The sequence below is a fragment of the Haliotis asinina genome, chromosome 2 (assembly GCF_037392515.1).
Source record: "Haliotis asinina isolate JCU_RB_2024 chromosome 2, JCU_Hal_asi_v2, whole genome shotgun sequence".
NCBI classification, from domain to species: domain Eukaryota; kingdom Metazoa; phylum Mollusca; class Gastropoda; order Lepetellida; family Haliotidae; genus Haliotis; species Haliotis asinina.
The window spans coordinates 15138444-15162684 of NC_090281.1; the positions used below are offsets into that span (position 1 = coordinate 15138444).

The 24241-nt window shown below is 39.7% G+C and overlaps 1 protein-coding gene across 1 annotated transcript in view; it reads left to right on the forward strand.

The window, feature by feature from the left end:
* Positions 1–19473, forward strand: part of LOC137272289 (uncharacterized) — a 39243-nt gene extending 19770 nt beyond the window's left edge. Inside the window, exons 5-7 of the mRNA XM_067804653.1 lie at positions 17256–17448; positions 17797–17974; positions 19311–19473. Of these exons, the coding sequence (XP_067660754.1) occupies positions 17256–17448; positions 17797–17974; positions 19311–19403 (464 nt within the window). The 3' untranslated portion in view covers positions 19404–19473. The remainder of the gene's footprint in view (positions 1–17255; positions 17449–17796; positions 17975–19310) is intronic.
* The last annotated feature ends 4768 nt before the right edge of the window (positions 19474–24241 follow it).

The following is a 24241-nucleotide window of genomic DNA, read 5'->3' on the forward strand; positions in this document are numbered from 1 at the left end:
GTGTCCCTCCTCTTTTGCATCAGATCTCGGACATACGATCTAATTGTAGCTTTATAACCAGAGTATGGGATAAGAAGTGGAGTCGCGGAATTGTTGAGTGCTGTCTTGGCAGCAAGATCGGCCATTGTATTGCCAGAAATGCCCACATGCCTGGGTAACCAACAAAAGACGATGTCGTATTGGCCAGTTGCAAGATTATTAAATAATTCAATTATTTCTATCAAAAGTGGATGTTTACATGACAGGTTTTTAATTGCCTGGAGGCAAGAAAGAGAATCGGAATAGATAATATACTGTTTATGTCTAGGATGTCTTTCAATATATTTAAGAGCCGTTAATATAGCGTTTGTTTCTGCTGTGAAAATAGAACTATTATCCGGTAATCTGAAAGATATTGTTCTGGATCCAATGACAGTGGCACAAGCCACTGCGCCACCATCCTTGGACCCATCTGTAAATAAACATTTGTATGTATTATAGTTACTTTTTAATTGATTATAGTCTTGTTTATATTGTAATTCATTTGTTTTCTGATTTTTTAAACCTCGTCAGTGTTAGGTCAACTTCGGGTCGAACTAACTGCCAAGGTGGAGACGAAAGCAGACGGGAAGGAGATATATTGGCTAGCTCAATGCCGCAAGCAGACAGAAAAGGTTGCACTCTAAGCCCAAGAGGCGGAACAAGAGAAGACTTTGTATTGTATAGGTCCACATATAGAGGATTAAAAACACAGTTAAATGCAGGGTTGACCTCATTAGAATATAGTTTTGTTTTATACTGTAAGGAGAGTTTTATACGTCGTTGAGTAAGAGATGGCTCATCGGCCTTGACGTAAAAACTGTCAATAGGAGAAGTTCTAAATGACCCAAGACATAGTCTTCGACCTTGATGGTGGATAGAATCAAGTATTTTGAGGTTGCTGTTCCAGGCTCCACCATACACGATGGAGCCGTAATCAAGTTTCGAACGGATGAGAGATCTGTATAAATGGAGTAGGGTAGTTTGGTCTCCTCTCCACTTTGAATTGGAAACAACTTATAACAGATCAAGTGCCTTCAGGCATTTAGTTTTAAGAGATTTAATGTGAGGTAGAAAAGTTAGATGTGTGTCGAAAATAAGACCCAAGAACCTGGCCTCCTTTACTACTTTGATGGGGGTGCCATTTAAAAATAGTTATGGATCTTTATGCGGTTTATACTTTCTGCAGAAATGCAAGCAATTTGTTTTTGTTATAGAAAATTTAAACCCGCTTTCAAGTGACCATTTTTCAATTTTATTGAGACAAATTTGTAATTGCCTCTCTATTGTATGCATATTTCTACATCTACAAGAAACATTAAAATCATCCACAAATAGTGATCCATCTACTGAATCACTTAAAACCTTAGAAAGACTATTGATTTTAATACTAAATAAAGTCACAGACAAAATACTGCCTTGTGGAACACCCTGATCTTGACGAAATTAGTCTGAGAGGGTTGATCCCACACGTACTTGAAACTGTCATTTAAAAAATTAGATATAAACTGAGGCAAACGACCTCTCAACCCAAAAGAATGTAAATCTTTCAAAATGCCATGCTTCCAAGTAGTATCATATGCTTCTCAAGATCAAAAAAGATTGATACTGCGTGTTGTTTTTTAATGAAAGAATTTTTAACAAATGATTCCAAACGAACCAAGTGGTGAATTGTGCTTCGGTTTTACGAAAACCAAATTGTATATCAGTAATCAGATTGTTGGTTTTCAAAAACCAAACTAAGCGATTATTTACCATTCGCTCCATGGTTTTGCAAACGCAGCTAGTTTAGGAAATATGTCGGTAATTTGATGGATCTGTATGATCCCTCGCAGGCTTTGGAATAGGAACAACTGTGGCTTTTCGCCATGAAGGGGGAAAATGTGTTGTCCAGATATGGTAAAAAATGCCAAGTAACGTTTCGAGACATGATTCAGGCAAGTGTTTTAAGAGCTGGTAACGGATATCATCAGGTCCTGTTGCAGTGTCGTGAGCCTGTGATAGCGCAGTATGAAGTTCATGTAATGAAAATACCTCATTATAATCTTCACCACTATCAGATTTAATATTCACTGGTTTCTTCTCTTGGTGTGTTTGATAAGTCTGGAATTTTGGATGATAATTTGAGGAGGACGAATGTTTAGCCAAAGTTTCACCCATCTTGTTTGCAATATCAGATTTTTCAGTTAGTATGTTATTATCATTTTTGAGATGCTGAATACCACTGGATTTGGAACCCTTGCCTTTAATTTTTTGGATCATATTCCATACCCTTGACATAGGGGTACGGGAATTTATTTTGGAAACGTAATTTTTCCAAGTATGACGTTTAATGTGTTTAAACGTTCGTCGAGCTTTAGCGTAACTGATTTTTACATTATTTAAGTTATGAACAGTGGGATGAAGACGAAAATATTTCTCTGCTTTCTTCCTCTTTTTCCTAGCCTGTTTGCATTCATCATTAAACCATGGTTTACGGACGTGCAGATTTACAGAGGACTTAGGAATAGTTTCATCAGTGTTACGAGTATGTAGTTCCTGTGTATTTTGTTATTAATTCAGTATTACTTATTATTGGGTCACAATGTTTGGTGTTTCGGATAGTAAATATTATGGGTCACATTTCGTTTTAATATCTGGTCAACACTTTTAGTATTTTGGTATTCCGGAATTTGCCTGCTCCTAGTTTTCAATGTTTCACTTGACAACCCTTCTCAGAACTCAGATTCTTCCACTTTTGACATTGCAAAGCATGCTAGGCTTGTACCACCTTTTAATGAAAAAGAAGTTGACAAATATTTTCTACATTTTGAGAAAGTTGCTGAAAATCTCAAGTGGCCTAGGGAGTCATGGACTATGCTATTGCAAGCTGTTTTGAAGGGGAAAGCTCAGGATGCTTATTCAGCTTTGTCAGTACAACAAAGCTCAGATTATGATCTTGTCAAGAAAACAATTTTGAAAGCTTATGAGTTAGTACCTGAGGCTTATCGTCAGAAATTCAGAAATGCTCACAAACGGGACAATGAGACTTTTGTAGAGTTTGCTAGAGAAAATGAAACATTGTTTGATAGGTGGTGTGGGTCTAAGGAAGTCACAGATTTTGATGGTTTGAGACAGTTAATGTTGATGGAACATTTCAAGCAGAGTGTTCATGCTGACCTTAAGACTTACTTGGAAACAAAAGTTTGATGACTTACATAAGGCAGCAATGTTGGCCGATGATTATTGTTTGACTCACAAGAGTTCTTTTAAGTCTCCGGGTAATGCAAAGTTTTCTGGCCAAAATGGCTTTTTCCCGGTTAAGACTTCAGGACATGCAGGTTACAGTGGTGTTAGAACTGGTTCAAATTCTAGTGGCAAGCAGTCACATACTTTTCAGTCTAAGCCTAAGACTACCAGTGGTTCTGATCCTGTTTATGCGTATTGTAAGAAGCCAGGTCATTTGGGGTCTGCATGTTACAAACTCCAGTTTAAAAATCAGGCTACAGGTTCCCCAAATGCTTTTGTGTCCATCGCACCTCTCTGGGGAGAGTTTTGTCTGTGAGAGTAAGTCTCCAGATTCTGTTGTTCAGGCGGAGTTTTTGCCCTTAGTGTATAAGGGTTCTGTGTCACTTATGGGAGATAATTCTACCCCACGGCCCGTTATTATCTTGAGGGATACTGGAGCTCTTCAATCTCTGATTTTGAAGGATATTTTGCCTTTTTGTGATGAGTCTTCAGCTAACTCAGATGTTTTGCTTCAGGGTATAGGTGGCAATTCTTCTGCTCCTCTCCATTTTGTCAATTTGACCTCAGATCTGATTTCAGGTGAGGTGAAAGTTGGTGTTCTTGACTCTCTCCCAGTTCCGGGTGTCGATTTGTTGATCGGTAATGATCTTATGGGGGCTGAAGTTGGCGCTGATCCTATTGTCACTGTTTCGTCGGAGAGTTTAGTTAGTACTGAAAAGTTGGAGGATGAATTTCCGGGTATTTTTCCCTCTTGTGCAGTGACTCGTTCAATGTCGAAAGGCATTTCTTCCAAGACTTCTTTGCAGAATGATACCATTTATGATTTGTCAGGTACTTTTATGGATCATTCTTTGTGTGAGGTGGAGACAGAGGACTTATCTTCAGAGAGTAATAGCTCTTCAGGACTTATTGATAAGTCAGATAGTTTGTCAGGTGGTGAACATGTTCTTTCCAGAGAGCAGCTTATTAGTGCACAGACTGAGGATGTTGAAGTGCAGAAGTTGGCAAGTAAGGCTGTTTCTTTTGAGGAAGTTAGCAAGGTTCCAGTTTGTTATTACTACAAGGATGGTGTTCTGATGAGGAAATATAGGTCGCCGGATGTTCCTGCGGAGGATGAATGGAAATTGAACCATCAAATTGTGGTACCGAAAGTATTTCGAAAACATGTACTTTCATTGGCACATGACAGTCCCATGGCAGGTCATTTGGGTGTAAACAAAACTTGTGAGAAAATGTTGGCACATTTCTTTTGGCCCAGTTTGAGACAAGATGTGGCTGAATTTTGTAAGACCTGTCATGCATGCCAAATTGTTGGAAAACCAAATCAGAAAATTCCTACCACTCCCTTGAAACCTATACCGGCTTTTGAGGAACCTTTCAGTAGAGTTATTGTTGATTGTGTTGGTCCACTACCTAAGACTAAGTCTGGTAATCAGTATTTACTCACAATCATGTGTGCTTCTACCAGATTTCCTGAAGCAATTCCGCTTCGTAGGATTGTTGCTCCTGTAATTGTCAAAGCTTTGATCAAGTTTTTCACCTTAGTTGGTTTGCCAGATGTTGTTCAGTCTGATCAGGGCTCAAACTTTATGTCTAAGGTGTTTCAACAAGCTATGTACCAGTTAGGTATTAAGCAAGTTAAGTCTAGTGCTTATCATCCAGAGTCACAGGGAGCTTTAGAGAGATTTCATCAAACTTTGAAGAATATGATCAAGACTTATTGTTTTGAGACAGAGAAAGATTGGGATGAGGGTGTGCATTTGTTGTTGTTTGCTGTCAGAGAGTCAGTTCAGGAAAGTTTAGGGTTTAGCCCCTTTGAGCTTGTGTTTGGTCACAGTGTGCGTGGGCCACTAAAACACTTCAAAGAACAATGGCTCAATGACAGACCTGAGATCAATCTGTTAGACTATGTGTCAACATTTAGGGACAGGCTATTAAAAGCAAGTGAGTTGGCTAGAAGAAACTTGAAAGTTTCTCAAGAAAAAATGAAGCTTAACTATGACAAAAAGTCAAAAGAGAGAAATTTCACTTGTGGTGAGAAAGTGTTAGTTTTGCTTCCCATTGCTGGTCAGCCACTGAGAGCAAGATATCAAGGTCCATATGTTGTTGACAAAAAGGTTAGTGACACAGACTATGTCGTCTTGACACCTGGTCGTCGTAAACAAAAGAGATTGTGTCATGTTAACATGATAAAGAAATATCATGACAGGTTAGAAACCACAAACATGTTAATTGTATTGCCACACTCTCCCCAGTTTCTGATTGTACTAAAGACAATTGTGAAAATGTTGACAACATTGATGATTGTGTTAGCAATGTGAAGTTTGATGATCTTAGTGATAATGTTTCACCAAAGTTGAGAAATTCTGATGTGTTAGCTCACCTTCATGAGAAACTATCACATTTGTCCCCTGAACAGAAAGTTCAGATGTCAGATTTGATTTATGAGTTCTCTCACTTATTTCCTGATGTGCATGGTCGAACTGATGTTTTTAGCCATGATATAGATGTAGGTGATGCTGTGCCTGTAAAACAACACCCTTATCGGATGAATCCAGTGAACCGTGAAATTCTACGGAAGGAGGTGAAATACATGCTGGACAATGACATTATTGAACCCAGTGACAGTCCGTGGAGTTCACCATGTGTTCTTGTGCCGAAGAGTGGAGGTGGTTGGCGCTGCTGTGCTGACATGAAAGCTGTCAATGCACTCTCACGAACTGACTCGTATCCTATTCCGAGAGTGGACGATTGCATTGGTCAAGCCAAGTATATAAGTAAGTTTGATTTACTGAAGGGCTTCTGGCAGATTCCACTCACAGACCGTGCAAAGAAAATATCGGCATTCGCTACACCAGATGGACTGTATCAGTACAAAGTGATGCCGTTTGGTCTGAAGAATGCTCCAGCGACATTCCAGAGACTCGTCAACAGTGTCACATCAGGCCTTGATCGTGTCGAGGCTTACATGGATGATGTCATCTGTTACGACATGGAGTGGGATGACCATCTGAAAAGGACTCGTGCTTTCTTCGAAAGACTGTCTGAGGCGAAGTTAACTGTGAATCTCGCCAAGTGTGAATTCGGAAAGGCACAAGTGGAATTTTTAGGGCATGTTGTAGGCCAGGTACAACCAGTTCATGCTAAAGTTGAGGCAATTGTACATTTTCCAGTACCTCAATCTAAGAAAGAACTCAAGAGATTCTTGGGTATGGCTGGCTATTACAGAAAGTTTTGTCAAAACTTCTCAGATGTTGTATTTCCACTTACTAACCTTTTGGGTAAAAAGGTAAAATTTCAGTGGGATAGCAGTTGTCAGACTGCATTTGAAAAAGTCAAAGCCATACTCATGAATTCAAGTGATGGCAAGTGATGTTGGTGCAGGTGCTGTCCTGATTCAAGAGGATGATTCAGGGATTGAACATCCAGTTTGTTATTTTTCAAAGAAATTTGACAAGCACCAAAGAAATTATTCAACCATTGAGAAAGAGACATTAGGTCTTTTGTTAGCTTTACAGCATTTTTAAGTGTACCTTGGTACCACCACTTCGCCAAAAAAATTGAGGTTTTTACTGATCACAATCCCTTGACTTTTCTTCACAAAATGAGGCACCCGTGGCGAGCCACCTCCTCGTGGTGGGTGCTGGGTAACGCTAAGTGCTCGCCAACCCCCCCTGTGGATCCGGGGGCATATTTGGTCCACCAACCCGTTTGCCGTGGGTTGCGGCCCTGTGTCGTTGGAGGACGGGAGTCTGGGGGTTGAGGGCACTGGGGGCCTGTGACCGCGTTCCCTTTGCTCAACACACCCCTTCGACCCTTACTTCACCTAGACGGGAGGTTGAATGGGCCCGGTTCAACCAATCGGCTGGTCATGCCAAGCCCTGTGCATAGATTATGAATTTATGTATCATTGCACAAGTATGATTTGGAATTGATTTTGACTGCGTTTAGTCTTGGCTTTATTGTCTAAAACATGTTTGATGTTGAATTATGTTGTTTTGAACTTTGCCTAGAGTCTTATGCCCAGAAAGCGGTTGCTCATGGGCCAATCTGGTGGAGTAATTATTTATAATTCTTCTACTGGAGTATATCATCCGGGTATCCTTGATGCTGTAAGCTGGATCCCCGCTTGTTTTAGCATCGTCCTTGTGATACTCCGTGGTGGGTGGGGAGCTCGGATGATGAAATCTACATAACTAAACATGGCTTACGAAACCCCCACTAAGAAGAGCAAACGTCCTCTCGAAAATGATCCCGTTGACGTCCTCAGACCGTCCAAACAAATTGATTACTGGCCACGTTTTCTTGTCATTGAGACCAAAGATAACACACCTTTGAGCTGGACCCATTTGCTGTGTCTAAAGGTATCCAAGGCATTGCTGGCGAAGTAAAGAACATTCGACGATTACGTTCTGGTGCACTGTTGATTGAGTGTGCCAGAAAGCAACAGTCAACCAACCTTTTGAATATCGACACTTTTGTTGGTACTCCGGTTACTGTCACGACCCACAAAACACTCAACACCAGTAAGGCAATAGTGCGAGATCGTGATCGATTGCTAGCAGACATGTCTGACCTAGATATAGTTTCCGAGATGAGAGATCAGGGTGTACTATATGTCAAACGCTTCTCAACCCGTAAAAACAACACAACCATAAAAACCAACACATATCTGTTTTCCTTCTCATCGCCTACTGCTCCAAAGTCACTTAAGGCAGGGTACTGTAATCTCAATGTTGATACATACATTCCTAAATCAATTCCATCATCTTAAACATGGAGATCAATTGCTTACTGATAAATCAGATATTGCTAATAAACTAGGAGAAACCCTTGCTAAACACTCTTCCTCTTCAAATTATGTACCAGAATTCCAGCAATATCAAAAACAAGAAGAAAAGAAAACTATAAATTTCAATTCTGATAATAGGGAAGATTATAATGACACGTTTTCTATTCATGAACTCCATACTGCTCTTGATCAAGCTCATGACACTGCTACAGGAGCTGATAACATACATTATCAACTCCTGAAGCACTTACCGGAATCCTGCCTAGAAACTCTTCTAAATATTTTTGATGATACATGGACATCGGGTAACTTTCCTCCGTCATGGCGTGACGCCATAGTAGTACCAATACCTAAACCTGGACGTGATCATACGGATCCGTCCAATTATCGACCTATTTCACTAACTAGCTGTGTTTGCAAGACCATGGAACGCATGATAAATAATCGACTTGTTTGGTACTTGGAAACAAATAATCTTATCACAGATATACAGTGTGGTTTCCGTAAAAACAGAAGTACTGTCGATCACTTAGTGCGACTGGAATCATTTGTGAAAAACGCACTAATTAATAAACAACATGCTGTGTCTATCTTTTTTGATCTTGAAAAAGCATATGACACAACCTGGAAACATGGTATTTTGAGGGATTTACATGACTTTGGCTTGCGAGGTCGTTTGCCGCAATTTATTGCCAACTTTTTAAATGACAGACAATTCCAGGTCCGTGTGGGTTCTACCCTGTCTGATCATTACAATCAGGATCAGGGTGTTCCACAAGGCAGTATTTCATCTGTCACTCTTTTTAGCATCAAGATCAACAGTTTATCAAAAGTTTTAAACGATTCAATTGATGGATCATTATTTGTGGATGATTTTAATATTTCTTGTCGTGGTAAAAATATGCATACCATTGAACGGCAATTGCAGTTGTGTTTAAACAAAATAGATAAATGGTGTCTTGAAAACGGCTTTAAATTTTCCAAATCGAAAACTAACTGCATACATTTTTGTCGTAAATACAAACCCCATAAAGACCCTGAACTGTCTCTAGATGGGACGCCCATTAAAGTTGTGAAGCAAGCCAAATTCTTGGGTCTAATCTTTGATTCACATTTAAGTTTTTTACCACATATTAAATCTCTTGAAACTAAATGCCTGAAAGCACTTGACTTGTTGAAAGTGGTTTCAAATTCAAAATGGGGAGGGGATCAAGCTACCCTTCTCCATCTATATCGATCACCAGTACGTTCTAAACTTGATTATGGCTCCATCGTCTATGGTGGAGCCTGCAAAAGCAATCTTAAACTTCTTGATCCTGTCCATCACCAAGGTCTAAGACTTTGTCTTGGGTCCTTCAGAACTTCACCTATTGACAGTCTTTACGTTGAGGCCGATGAACCATCTCTTGCACAACGCCGTATTAAATTATCTTTACAATATATCACAAAACTAAACTTCAACGAATCTAACCCTGCATATAACTGGGTTTTCAATCCTCTTTATGAGGATTTGTATAGCAAAAAGTCTTCTCTTGTTCCACCTCTTGGACTCAGAATAAAGCCGTTTATTGCTGCTGCTGGTATTGAGCTGGACAATATAGCTCCTTTCCGTCTTCTTTCCTCTCCCCCTTGGCAGTTGGTTTGACCACATTTTGACCTAACATTAACCACATTTAAAAAAATCAGAAACGAATGAATTACAGTATAAACAAGAATAAAATCAATTGAAACATACATATAACAATTACAAATCCTTATTTACAGATGGGTCCAAGGACGGTGGTGCAGTTGCTTGCGCTACTGTCATTGGATCCAGAACAATATCTTCTAGATTACCAGATAATAGTTCTATTTTTACAGCAGAAGCTAATGCCATATTAACAGCTCTCAAATATATTCAAAGACACCCGAAACGTAAACAGTATATAATATATTTCTTGTAAACATCCACTTTTAATTGAAATTATTAAACTGTATAATACTCTTGCTACTGGCCAATACGACATCGTCTTTTGTTGGTTACCGAGTCACGTAGGTATTTCTGGGAATGTGATGGCTGATCTTGCTGCCAAGGCAGCACTCAACAAATCTGTGACGCCACTTCTTCTTCCATATTCAGATTACAAAGGAAGCATTAGAACGTATATCCGTGATCTGGTGCAGAAGAGGTGGGACACTCAAGTAGGTATCAATAAATTACATGAAATAAAACCGTATGTTGGCTACACCTACTTGGGTTGTCAGTCCAGATTTGAAGAGGTCATCATGCGACGATGTCGTATTGGCCACACAAGATATACACATAAATATTTGCTTAAAGGTGAGGATCCTCCGTTTTGTATCCCTTGTGATGGAAGAATCACAGTCAAGCATATCCTGCTTCACTGTGTTGAGTATTCCATCACAAGGGATCAGTATTTTCATTCACGAACTCTGAAGGATCTTTTTAATAACACAAGCTCTCATTTAATCATTGCATTTTTAAAAGAATTAGATTTATTGACAGAACTGTAAATAGATAAATATTTTATTATTGGAAGTTTAAATTGGTAACTGTGCTTGTTAGTGGCTGTATCCTCAAAGGGGGTTGAAGTATTGTACGTAAGTCCACAAACATTCAAAGTAAATTCAAACTTTCATATTTTTTAATCGTAGCATAAGTGTCGTTTTATTTGCATGGCTAGATTTCCCAAATTGCTGATGGCTGAGGGGGATGATGTAAATCCAGCTAGGGTCCATGCAGGTAGCAAAGGTACTGTAAGTCCCCATGGTCCCTAGTATGGTGATCTACTTTCAGTTGTTAGCAATCTATAGCTCATTTTTATCTTGTATTGTCCTCTATAGATAAATTGTTTTAGGTATAGTTACTAGTTTTATATTCTCATCTGTGATATTCCAGTTGTTTTACTGTCCTTCGTTGACAGGTTTTATAATAGATATATATACTTCATTTCAGTATTACATGTTCTCGTCACGATATGGCTGAGATATTGCTGATGTGACGTTAAATATTAACTCACTCACTCACTCTTCACAAAATGAAGAACAAAAATCAGAGACCTATGAGGTGGAGTTTGACCTTGCAAGGGTTCAATCTTGTGATCAAACACATTAAAGGCAAAGACAGTGTTTGTGCTGATGCACTTTCCAGGGTATAAATGTTTGATGACCTGATGATGCTGTATGTATGTATCTGCATTTTGTCATTGTAATTTTGCAAGAAGTTTGCATATTACTCATATTATTACATGTCATGTTATTATGTTGTTATTGCTATGATTGTAACAGAAAGTTTCTTTTCCTCAAGGGGGAGAGTGTTACGAGTATGTATTTCCTGTGTATTTTGTTATTAATTCTGTATTAATTATTATTGGGTCACAATGTTTGGTGTTTCGGATTGTAAATATTATGGGTCACATAACGTTTTAATATCTGGTCAACACTTTTAGTATTTTGGTATTCCGGAATTTGCCTGCTCCTAGTTTTCAATGTTTCACTTCCGGGATACTGCTTCGAGACCATTCTACACTGTTGACGATGTTAGTGTACGCCCGAACTTTCGGGAAGTGGCTTAGTTTATATAAATAGGCTGGTTGCCGTGTGGAGGGCGACACTATCACTGATTTTCATTCTTATCTGCTGGATTTACTTCTCTGCCACGCTTGAATATCCTGTCAACTTTATCTGCTGTCGCACCAATCGCTTTGTTTACATTTTGCCGTAGCTGTTCCTTCTCACATCAAGACTTTGGTGAGTTTGATATATTGTATTTTTGTGACCCACTGACTTAGATTTTGTATCTCTTGAAATGTATTTGTAATCAGCATTGATATATATTGACTTGTGACTCTGTATATCTCACTCTCGTGGTTTAACAATATATTATTTGAACGTAAACAACCTGTCTTGTTCTGTTTTGCTGGTTTACAAGGGGATTTGTTAAATAGTTTGTCACGGCAAATTCTTAACCGTAACATCAGCTATATGTTTCAGTTTGTCCGAGAACATTTTAATTGGATCAGGTACATCCATGAAAAGATCTGGTTTAAGTTCCTTAAGGCAGGTGGCCTGAAATAATGGCCAATTGGCCTTTGAAAAATTCCATCTTGTTACAGGCGGATCATCGGAAGGGTTAATTGCTGTAGGTACTGTTGGACAATGGTCACTACCACAAAGATCATTATGGACTGACCATTCAAACTCATTATAAACGTTTGAATCAGTGAGTGACAGGTCTAAGGAAGAATATGTTCCCGTTCCAGGATGTAAATATGTGTCAGAGCCATCATTGAATATACATAAATAATTATCAGATATAAACTCTTCAAGAACTTTCCCTTTACTGTTGTATCAGGACTTCCCCATAATGGGTTATGACCATTGAGATCACCCATTATGATACAGGGGTTTGGTAATTGGTCATACAAATCTTGAAGATCATTCTGATGGAAGAAGGGGAGATATACAAGGAACAAAGAGTAAGGGTTATATGTAAAGACGAACAGGGCTATAATTATATCATGTCTCAGCAATATGGAAGATCCACCAGTGGCTTTGTCACCAGGGGGTGAAAAAGAATGATAAGAATTGTATTTACGCAATTCGAACTTATCATTTTGTTTCAGGTACGTTTCTTGAAAACTAAATGCTGATGGTTTAAAATCCTGTGCTAGTAACTGTACTTCATTAAAATTGGTCCTAAGTCCTCTGCAATTCCATTGGATTAAGGAGTTATTGTTCATTTTATAGCAGGTGGTAGTACTGGGGACCGACTTTTCCCCTGCCGAGGCGAACTGCTTCTATGTCACGCACGGGGATGAGGAGAGACGTCCATGTCTTCTAAAAGTTGAAACTTGTTATAGATTTGTACAGGATCACGTGATCCCTTTTGTACTCGATCAGTTTTATGTCTGTAATCTACTTTTTGACAAGGATTTTTCACAACAGGAGATATTGTTTGTGATTCAGTCTGGCAAGCTGATGTTGCATGGTGTTTATCTACAGTAGAATCTGATGCAATTAAAGTGTGTTTGTAAGCTTCAACCCAGGTGATATCTGTCTGACATGCAACTGACAGAACAGACTTAGTATTGGGGCGAGCAACAACTGTAGAATATGGTACACCTGATGATTGAGGGGAGGCTATATTAACTATACGTTTTGCCTCATGATATGTGACATTCTTTTGGATTTGGATTTTGACAATTTCATATTCACGTTTCCAGACATGGCATGACTTTGACGAAGACATATGATCTCCAAGACAATTGACACATTTTGGAGAAGACAAACAGTCAGAACCTTGCACGATTTTTGCAGGATTGGGCACCGTGACCAAACTTTTGACACTTGTAACAACGAAGTGGGTTTGGAATATACTGTTCCACTTCGATGTTACAATATCCAGCTTTTATGTACTTTTGGTGTTGGGGTTGAGAAAAAGAAATTAAGTATGTGTTGGTATTCAAAGTTTCTCCATTGTTCTTAAACGTGAATCTTTTCACATGAGTGACTCCTTGGTTTTGCAGTTCGGTAACTATTTCCTTTTCACTCATGTGGGCAAGCCAGCGGTCTCTGTCCCTCAAGATGTCTTTGCTACTGTTCAAAGACTTGTGAGGAGAAACTGAAACTTCATTATTTGCAAGCTGTTTTGTGGCTATGAGGGTAGCTGATTGTTTTGCTGTTTTACACTCTATGAGGAGAAACCCTGATCTAATTTTTCTAACAGCTTGGACATCGCCAACAAGTCCATAAATTGCTTTTGATGTGGCAAACGGATTTAGCTTGAGTGGTTCACCATCAGTCGAAGATACAACCAAGAATCTACTGCATGTTTCTGGATATCTGTTTGTGATATTTTCCTCATCAGAGGACAAACACTCATCTAGTGCTCGTTTATGTTTTTTTGGTTGAGCCATGGTTGATAATAGAAAGTTCACCATCCCAGCTCCCCACCCTCCAAAGAGTATCACATGGACAATGCTATACACCAGTGGGTCTCCGACTGGCAGCACCAAGGATACTGAAATGGTATACTCCAGCAGAAGATTAATAGAAAATTAATCAATCTACCAGATTGACCCATGAGCCACCGCCTTCTGGGCATAAGACTCTAGGCAAAGTTAATAACATCACTTTTCAAATTTACAAGTGTTATATGAGTGATAAGCCAAGACCAAAATTGAAACAATATAAAATCAAATTTGTGCAATTACATAATCCACACATAGGGTTGGCATGACCAGCCGATTGGTCGAACCGGGCCCATTCGACCACCCATCTAGGTGATGTCAGAGCCAAAGTGGTGTATTGAGCAACAGGAACACGATTGCAGGCCCCCATTGCCCTCAACCACCAGGATCCCCTCCTCCGCCGACAAAAGGCCGCAACCCACGGCAAACGGGTTGGTGGACCAAATATCGCTCCCCCCCTCGGGTCCACTACGGGCTGTTGGCGAGCTCTTGGCGTTACCCAGCACCCACCACGAGGAGGTGGCTCGCCACGGGTGCCTGTTCTTGAAAGAGATTTTGTCCAAAGAATTTTTTTCCTATGGGATTTCGTCCGTCCCTGAATGAGACGGCTGACAGTAACGTGTTACTCCGCGGGTCTTTTTAAACATCACCGATGTAATGACAACTTAATCCTCGGTTCACAATTCAAGCACGGCGCAAGACTTTCATTATTTTTTTTCAACTTACGTAAAGAATGTAAGAGCTACATACGCGGTATCATGTTTTAGTAATAACAACTTCGTGTTAACTGCATATAGTAACGTTTCTGTATAGGTTCTTACGCCATGTTCAAGCTGACAGTGACAACAACCAAGTGATTAGAATTATTGAATGCTGTGACAGACATCTTGAACTTGAATAACAAGGAGTAGATAATTGGATCAGGCCAGGTGGGAACTAAGAACAACAAACAGCGGAGCCGTGAAGCAAATAATCAGGAGGCATTAAGTACTAAAAACAGTAGTAACCGAACGGGAGTTGATTGATAAAGTCTGCCTCATCTGGCCTCTTTGCCAAGAAGTACGCCTGAAACAGTGTATGGGATAAGTCTAACACAGAACCGAACCAAAACATCCAATGGCATGATGTTATGAATTGTTCAAATTCGTCATACCGGTCTTGGAGGTATTAATATCATCATCATCATCCTTTTTTTATTACCATAAGTTTACAAATACACGCAAAACATCATGAGGATGCTTTATACACACAGAAGTGTACATACTGTGTATTTTCAGTTTCCTGCTGATGAATCAGATATTCGTATTCTGATGCGAAAATACCACAGTCCAACAATTCAGATAATAAATTCATGTATCATAAACTATCGGATGCAAATGAAAGGACGGTCTAATACACACTCTTCCAAATATTTAGCCATTACACAGGCCCCCCTAAGTAATTGAAGGAATTACAGCAAATTTGAAGGAATTGCATCTCAAATGGATACAAATGCAGCCCACTCGCGAAACAATTGCAGCGATATCGGTAGTTTAGCGGCAATAATGGAAACACATCGGCCCTATCGGAAGCAATGTCGGTAATACTGGAAACACGCTCGGCCATCTTCGGAGATTTTTCGGTCGCGAGCGGAAACTCACGCAGCAAAACATGGCGTCGTTGGAAGAAACACACGTCTCGGTGAGTTGTGTTTTTAGTTCCCACTATTACATTTTTATACCTATCCATCTTTGACAACCCGTGTTGAATGCGTTTAGGTATGAGGTGTTGTCGGGGCAATAGCTTATGTTTTTAGGAAAAGATAGTCACTCTAGAAGAGTGTCACAAGTCATGCCCCCGGAGGTTGTTTACATCTGAACATCGAAGTCGTGCCGATGATTACGAACGTGCGCTAGATAAAACATCATTTTTTTTGGTAAAATGTGTTTAAATTTGTTAATTGCACTTCATAGAAAGAAAAAATATGGCTCATAAACTTCTTCATGGCGCACGTTCATGATGTTCGTAATCATCGGCACGACTTCGATGTTCAGGTGTAAACAATCTCCAGGGGCATGACTTGTGACACTGTTCTGCAGTGGCAATCTTTTCCCAAAAACATAAGCTATTGTCCCGACAACACCTCATACCTAAACGCATTCAACACGGGTTGTCAAAGATGGATAGGTATAAAAACGTAATAGTAGGAACGAAAAACACAACTCACCGAGACGGGTGTTTCTTCCAACGACGCCATGTTTTGCTGCGTGAGTTTCCGCTCGCGACCGAAAAATCTCCGAAGATGGCCGAGCGTGTTTCCAGTATTACCGACATTGCTTCCGATAGGGCCGATGTGTTTCTGTTAATACCGCTAAACTACCGATATCGCTGCAATTGTTTCGCGAGTGGGCTGCGTTTGTATCCATTTGAAATGCAATTCCTTCAAATTTGCTGTAATTCCTTCAATTACTTAGGGGGGCCTGATTACAGGTATTTACACAGAATGGTATTTGTCTGGATAGTTTTATGACTATGACTATGACTATCACTATGTACTGAGTGAGTGAGTGAGTTTAGTTTTACGTCGCACTTAGCAATATTCCAGCTATATGGCGACGGTCTGTAAATAATCGAGTCTGGACCAGACAATCCAGTGATCAATAACATGAGCATCGATCTGCGCAATGGGGAACCGATGACATGTGTCAACCAAGTCAGCTAGTCTGACCACCCGATCCCGTTAGTCGCCTCTTACGACAAGCATAGTCACCTTTTATGGCAAGCATGGGTTGCTGAAGGCCTATTCTACCCCGGGACCTTCACGGGTCCACTATGTACTATCAAGAACACATCATCTAAAGAAAGTCCATAATAAGGTATCCAAAGATACCTGAGATCTGTGATTTTATTCAGTTAAGATAATTATGGTAGTGAAATAAAAATTCCTGCCAGAAATTTCTGTAGGAAAAATAATTCTGCCAGAGACTTCTGCAGGAAAAAAAATTCTGCCAGAAATGTCAGCAGAAAAAAAATTCTGCCAGAAATTTCGGCAGAAATGCATTTTCAGAGTCAATTTGTGAGCTTATTAACACGTGAACACACTGGCACATGGACTTTTCGTCTTCATCTCCTCGAGATCTTTCCAATGATATAAAATATGTCTTTGTAGCTTGCTCCCTTCTGTGTGTCAAGTTAGGACTCGCTGGCCTTTCCTAAGTTGTCCCGCCCGGCCTTTTATAGCTTCAGTATTTCAGTTCTGTTTTAAGACGAATGGGTGTTGAGACCACAACTGGAGATCAACCCAAGTCCCATCAAACTTCCCGGGGACATTATCGTATCGTTTGACGGATTCATCTCTCAAGATATCTCTAACAACTTTGTCATGGATATCCTCATGGAAAAGAGTAGACTAAATGGAGGCCGGACGAAGGTACCTTGCATGAATAATTTTGGGACGTGGTAAGTACTGCGATAGGTACAAAGATACTTCCATAAATGAGTTCTGAGAGTGTTTAGATTTTAAGTCAAATCCACTGTGAAGCACATGTTATTGAATGAGTAAGTTAAACTTTTACATCGTTTAAATCAACAATATTACAGCCATATGGTGATGAAAACAAGGTGAGCAGCTAAAAACATCTGTCTACAAGGACAGTAAAACCAATTAGACTATAACAGATACACTTAAAACTAGTAATTAAATCTATAAGTGTTTGTTGATGTAACTCTAACCCTTACAACAGTAGAGTGCAGCAATGTTTTCCCTGTTTCATGCTTTTATGTACACGGTATCGATGCCTTCCACAGCCACTACACTGACCCATGCAGCTTCTTGAACAGCTTCAAACAAAATGGAGTGTGCCCTGACCAATTTATTGAAAACGGTATCCCTTGTAGCTGCCCTTTTAAGCCAGGCAGGTTCCACATGTCGCCGACGAAGTTCACCGTTTCTAGCCTCAGTTCCAACTGGCTTCTCATTCTGGATGTGAGTATTTTAACATCACACTCCAGTTTTGCTCAGCCCCGTATTTCAAATTCACCTTCTCGCTAATCTCGCTTCTCGCAAATTTACCTATTTATTATCCCACCTGTTGAAACAAATACTCCCTTGCTTTAAAACACTACGAAAACACGCAAATTCAGGAAAACACGATTCTACATGTTGCTTGGTAAGGATACGATCTACAGATAACAAGTATGGAAAAAGGAAACTTAAAACTAATTTACACAAAATGTTATATATTTTCTGTCCCGTGCTGATTTTGTATTTGTTGCCATCCAAACCCGCACAATTAATGTACTCGAAAATGGATGAAACCCACCAAGATCCTGGGTAGAATTGGTCTTTCGCAACCAATGCTTGTCGTAAGAGTAGGTGATCAGACACGCTGACTTGGTTGACACAGGTATTCCAATAACTCGATGCTCTTAAGGCAAGTTAACAAGACTGACTGTCGTAGAAAGAAGTAGAAGCTGGTTTCCCCTAATTTGGTGATACGATAATAGAGTAATGAGTCTCACACTTATCATTTTGCATGATGCAGTTTGCTAAAGATATAATGCATCGTGTTTATAGAATACTACGTTGTAATCAATGCTAAATCATTTAGGTGTCTTTCATGAGTGTATCGAGAAAGCAGCCAACTTTAAATATAATATGTATGATTCGTGGAATTGACTTTGCAAGTTTCTGTTCGTTGCAAGTGTGTTTTATTAATCTGCCAGTGGGATTATGTACTATAAAAAGTGTTTTGCAGCATAAAACAGGAAGTAAATAACTGAAGTACTATTAACAAAACACAAGATGATCCCAATGATCAGATTTGAACCTCAGTCAACGACAGAGAATGGGGCTTTCCCGGGCTTTTTCTCGATATCTCCAGGCAGGGATAATATACAACATTTTCTCCCTGCTCCAGAGTATACGTTCCGATAAGTCTGTGGATACCCTGGCTGCATGTACGGCTCGGCTCGATAAATGTATTACCTTCCTTTGCTGACTCCGCATTCTCAGTAGCCAATCAGCTGAGCCGCCGTTACAGCCGAGCTTGCCAGTGTCTTCAAAGATAGCGGTCGCTACAGAGAACTTTTGGTCGCAGTGCGACTCGGGTTTCAGGGAAACTGATCCAATTAATGACGTTTGATTAATGGTCCAGCCTATTCGTTTCGGTTTGGAATTTACCTCGTGAAAACGGCACCATTACTAGTAGTATTTGATAGTGATTCATATACACATTCTTATAATGGAGTCGAAAACAGGGCAGATTATGCGAGTTGCAATGGTCAAAAGGAACTGATTCAAGATAATGTTTTGTTTCCAGGGCAGTTTCAACGTGAAAATCACCATCGCCGACAAATCAACTCATCAGCAGCGAGGGTTTGTTGAGACAAATCTGAACATTACGATTGTCTAATACAAATCTCATGCTTTTTTGTTGGAAACAGAGGAATACGGAATCAGAAATAATAAACTTTCCCACTGGGTGATTGATTTTTCTTTTTAGAGGTTTCTGACAATCTGCGAAAAGGTGGCTTTAGACGTTTTAGTTTATGATAGAAAATATCAAAGATTTGCATGGGTATATATTTACAAAAAGGAATAAATGTTCCCCCAGAACTTCAATATTGACATGTCAGGTTTAGTATTTAGTCAGTCAGTACTTAGTCAGTAGTATTTTGGTAAATATCAGTGGTTTTTATTCTCTTCCTTGGTTAGAACCATAGATTGGCAATGGTTACTTCTAACAAATAGCAAACATGTTCATATTCAAGGGATTCCATCTGAGTCAAAGTATACAAATGTAATTTCACATGTAACTGAGACATTCCGCTGCTCTCGTGTGGAGTGTTTAATGTGTTATCTTGGCTCATGTTGCATTGTAACTACACTCATAGCTTGTTGAGCTTGACCTGGTCGAGTGAATATTAATGTATTGCGAGACTGGTTGGGACTCTTATTGCGAGGGGGTGCATCTTTGTCAGTTGATTGTCAACATGTCTGAACAGCCGAGACAATGTCGTTTGACATCTCAGTGTCGAGAAATCGTTAGCAATGTCCTAACTTTGTTTTAAAAAGATGGTTTGATGTGTCCGATTCGGGCTTTTAGGTAGTGAGCAGTAGCAGCAACTGGTGTTTCCAGTGATAGCTGAACTGGGTGTAGTGTGACAGCGAGAGTAAACAAGACTGTGAAAGTAACTGACGGCTGTACGCTGTAACGTTCGTAAACCCAAATAGATAGCATAAGATTGTATTCACTATTCAATTAAAACATGAAATGATTAGGTTTTCTTTCAGAAGTGTTGTATTCCGAGACAAGTTCTGTAACGAATCCATGTAAACATACTTTGCACGAACGCAACAATAACAACACTCTCTGCTCCCACTTAAATGAATTTCATTGAACCTTGTGTGTGCGTGCCATTTGAACTCCCGAGTCATGTATGTAGAGTAGCTCAGGTAAAGCAGAACAAGCTGTAGATAGGTGCCTGAACTTTCTATATAACAAATATGCTACGATTAAAAGTTTGGTGGGCCTAAATTTACTTTAGATGTTTTTGAGTGAGTGAGTGAATGAGTGAGTGAGTTATTTTTTAAGTGACATCGGCAGTATTTCCGTCATATCATGACTAAGAAAGTTGTAAATTTATATGTGAATATAAATAAAGTTAGATTCTCACCTGTTTGTAATGGACAGTAAAACAGCCAGATTATCACAGAAATGAATTTAAAACTAGTAATTAAATGCAAAATATTTTTAATATAAATTACAAATTGAATGCAATATACAAACAGGGTATAGATTCACAACAACTGAAGGTAGATCACTATTCTGAAGTACTGTCGGAAAAAATGAAAAATAAAAACCCTTTTTTTGCAAATATATCTATTAATGTCTCTAATATGTGAAAGTGTGATACATCTTTTAAGTTAAGGTAGGTCTAACTATAGTCTCAATGGTAGGGGTGAGTGAGTGAGTTAAATTTTTACATCGCATCGGCAATATTACAGCCATATAGCGATGAAAACAAGGTAATCAATCTAAAATGTCCGTCGACAAAGGACAGTAAAACTAACTAGATTATCACAAATATATTGATGTTAAAACTAGTCATGAAATCTAAAACACTTAAACTAGAGAGGACGATACAGAGAATAAAAACAGGCTATAGGTCGCCAACAACTGAAGGTAGGTCACCATACTAGGGACCATGGGGACTTACAGTACTTTTGCTACCTGCATGGACCCTAGCTGGATTTATATCATCCGTTCAGCTGCAGGCGATGAAGTGAATTTTAGCCAAAATTAAAATGACAGGGATACTACAATTAAAATAGACGGTCAATATAAATTACCTTTGAATGGTGACGATAAATATTAACTCACTCACTCACGCACTCACCTTTGAATGCCTTGGAACTTACGCACCTTCTCAGGAGGACAATAATTTTACTCTACTTCAACCCCCCTTGAAGGTACAGCCACTAACAATCCCAGTTACTAATCCAAATGACCACTTATAACATATTTATCTATTCACAAATCGGATAACAAATCTAATTCTTTTAAATATGCGATAATTAAATGATGATTAACATTACTGAAAAGATCCTTCATGGTTCGTGTTTTAAAATATACATATGGAAATTAATTAAGCAACACCAAATTCAAAGACACATAAAAACTTAACAAAGTTTAACGAAGTAATTTTGATGATTGATTATTCAATTTTGATGTATTGACATACAGCATGAGCTTTTCATGGGTTGATATGACGCGCGTGAAGCTTGCACAGCGCACGTGCATTGCTTTAACCTCAACTTTCGAAAAATGCACTTTTTCCCTGGGGTGTTTACAAGCGCAGGTTGTCGATTGCATTCGGTTTTTCATTCATTTCAATGTCATGGCACGTAGGAAATTATCAGAGGCCACTCGTTGGCAAATAATCGGCATGAGGAATGCTGGTATGTCTCTAAGACAAATCGGGACTCAAATCGGACGACATCATTCCATAATTTCAAAACTTTTGAAAAAATACCGGGCCACTAATGAAGTTAAAGACCTGCCTAGACCAGGAAGACCCAGGAAGACCACAGTCCGGGAGGACAGAGCTTTACTGAGACTTGTACGGCGCAGGTCCTTCGACTCGAGCTCTCGGTTGAGACAGGAGTGGCTTCCAGGGAGACCCATCTCGAACAGGACTGTTCGGAATCGTCTGAAAGCTGCAGGATACCGGGCAAGGAGGCCAATCAAGCGACCCAGACTGTCTCCAGCCCATAAGGCAGCCCGACTGGCCTGGTGTAATGACCGTTTGCACTGGAACATTGCCTCTTGGAGGAAGGTCCATTTCTCAGATGAGAGCCGGTTCTTGCTGCACATGGTGGACGGTCGTACTCGGGTCTGGAGGCAGAGGAACACAGCAATGGCTCCACGGAACATCCAGGAGACTGTGGCCTTTGGGGGAGGTTCCGTTATGGTATGGGGGTGCATTTCCATGAACTGCAAGTTGGATATCATTACCATCCGTGGCAACCTTAACGGTGTTCGTTACCAACAGGAGGTTCTTGACAGGGCTGTGGTACCTCATTTTGAGAACCATCCTCTGGCAACGAGACCCATATTTATGGACGACAATGCTAGACCTCACAGGGCGCATGCTGTAAATGATTTTTTGCGGCAAAATGCAATTGACAGAATTCCATGGCCTGCCATGAGCCCTGACCTCAACCCCATTGAACATTTGTGGGACTTTATTGGCCGTCGTGTGAGGCAGAGAGACCCACCAGTCCATAATCTCAACGAATTGACGGCTGCCCTGCATGAGGAGTGGAACAGGATCCCCCAGAATCAGATCCGGAGACTCATCCAAGGAATGAGGAGGCGTCTGGAATCGGTGGTGCGTGCGCAGGGAGGACACACTAGATATTGATGAAAGTCGGTGTGCAGACTCTCAGATGACTGTTCTTTCTTTCCATGTGACATTTGTGTTAATACACCTGACAACAACGTCTGTGGATGAATAGTAAATTGTGTCCATTTTTTCATGAATTTAAGACAGTTTTAAGAATTTGGATTTCGTTGCAATAAAGCAAAGTCTTGATACTTTTTCCCTTTAAGTTGTTTGTCAGAGATCGTCTGTTGAATAAAAAAGTGTCAAACTATATCAACCCGGCATATTTTGATTGTCAGAACACTTCAAAGTTGCTCCAATAGAAAAAATTGGGGTGTTGCTTGATTAATTTCCAGGTGTATACTTATCCCTTGTGATGGAATATTCAACACAGTCAAGCAAGACATGCTTGACTGTGATTCTTTCATCACAAGGGATACAGAACGGAGGATCCTCATCTTTCAATAGATATTCTTGAGTATATCTAGTGTGGCCAATACGACATCGCCTTATGATGACCTCATCAAATGTAGACTGACAACCCAAGAAGGTGTAACCAATGTGGGGTTTAATTTCATGTAATTTATTGATACCTGCCTGGGTGTGCCACTTTTTCTGCATAAGATCCCGGATGTAAGATCGGATGACATCTTTATAATCAGAGTATGGAATAAGAAGTGGTGTCATAGATTTGGTGAGTTCTGCTTTGGCAGCAAGATCGGCAAGTGTGTTCCCAGAAATGCCAACGTGGCTGGGTAACCAACAAAAGACGACGTCGTATTGGCCAGAAGCAAGATCATTGTACAATTCAATAATCTCTACTAAAAGTGGATGTTTGGTAGAAAGACCCTTAATAGCTTGAAGGCACGAAAGAGTGTCTGAAAAGATTATATACTGCTTATATTTGGAATGCTTATTGATATATTTTAAGGCTGTTAGTATAGCGTTTGCTTCAGCTGTGAAAATTGAGGTATGATCTGGCAGTCGAGAAGATACTGTTTTGAATCCAACGACAGTGGCACAAGCCACTGCCCCACCATACTTGGACCCATCTGTAAATATGGATCTATATGTATTATACTTACTTTGTAATTGATAATATCCTTGTTTATATTGTAACTCATTCGTTTCTGATTTCTTAAATATAGTCAAGGTTAGGTCGACTTGTGGCCTAACCAATTGCCAAGGAGGAGAAGACAGCAGACGAGAAGGAGAAATATTTTCTAGGTCAATGCCAGCAGCAGAAAGGAAAGGTTTAATCCTTATCCCTAGAGGTGGAACAAGAGAAGATTTTTTGTTGTACAGATCCTCATTGAGGGGATGGAATACACAGTTATATGCAGGGTTCGTCTGATTAGAATAT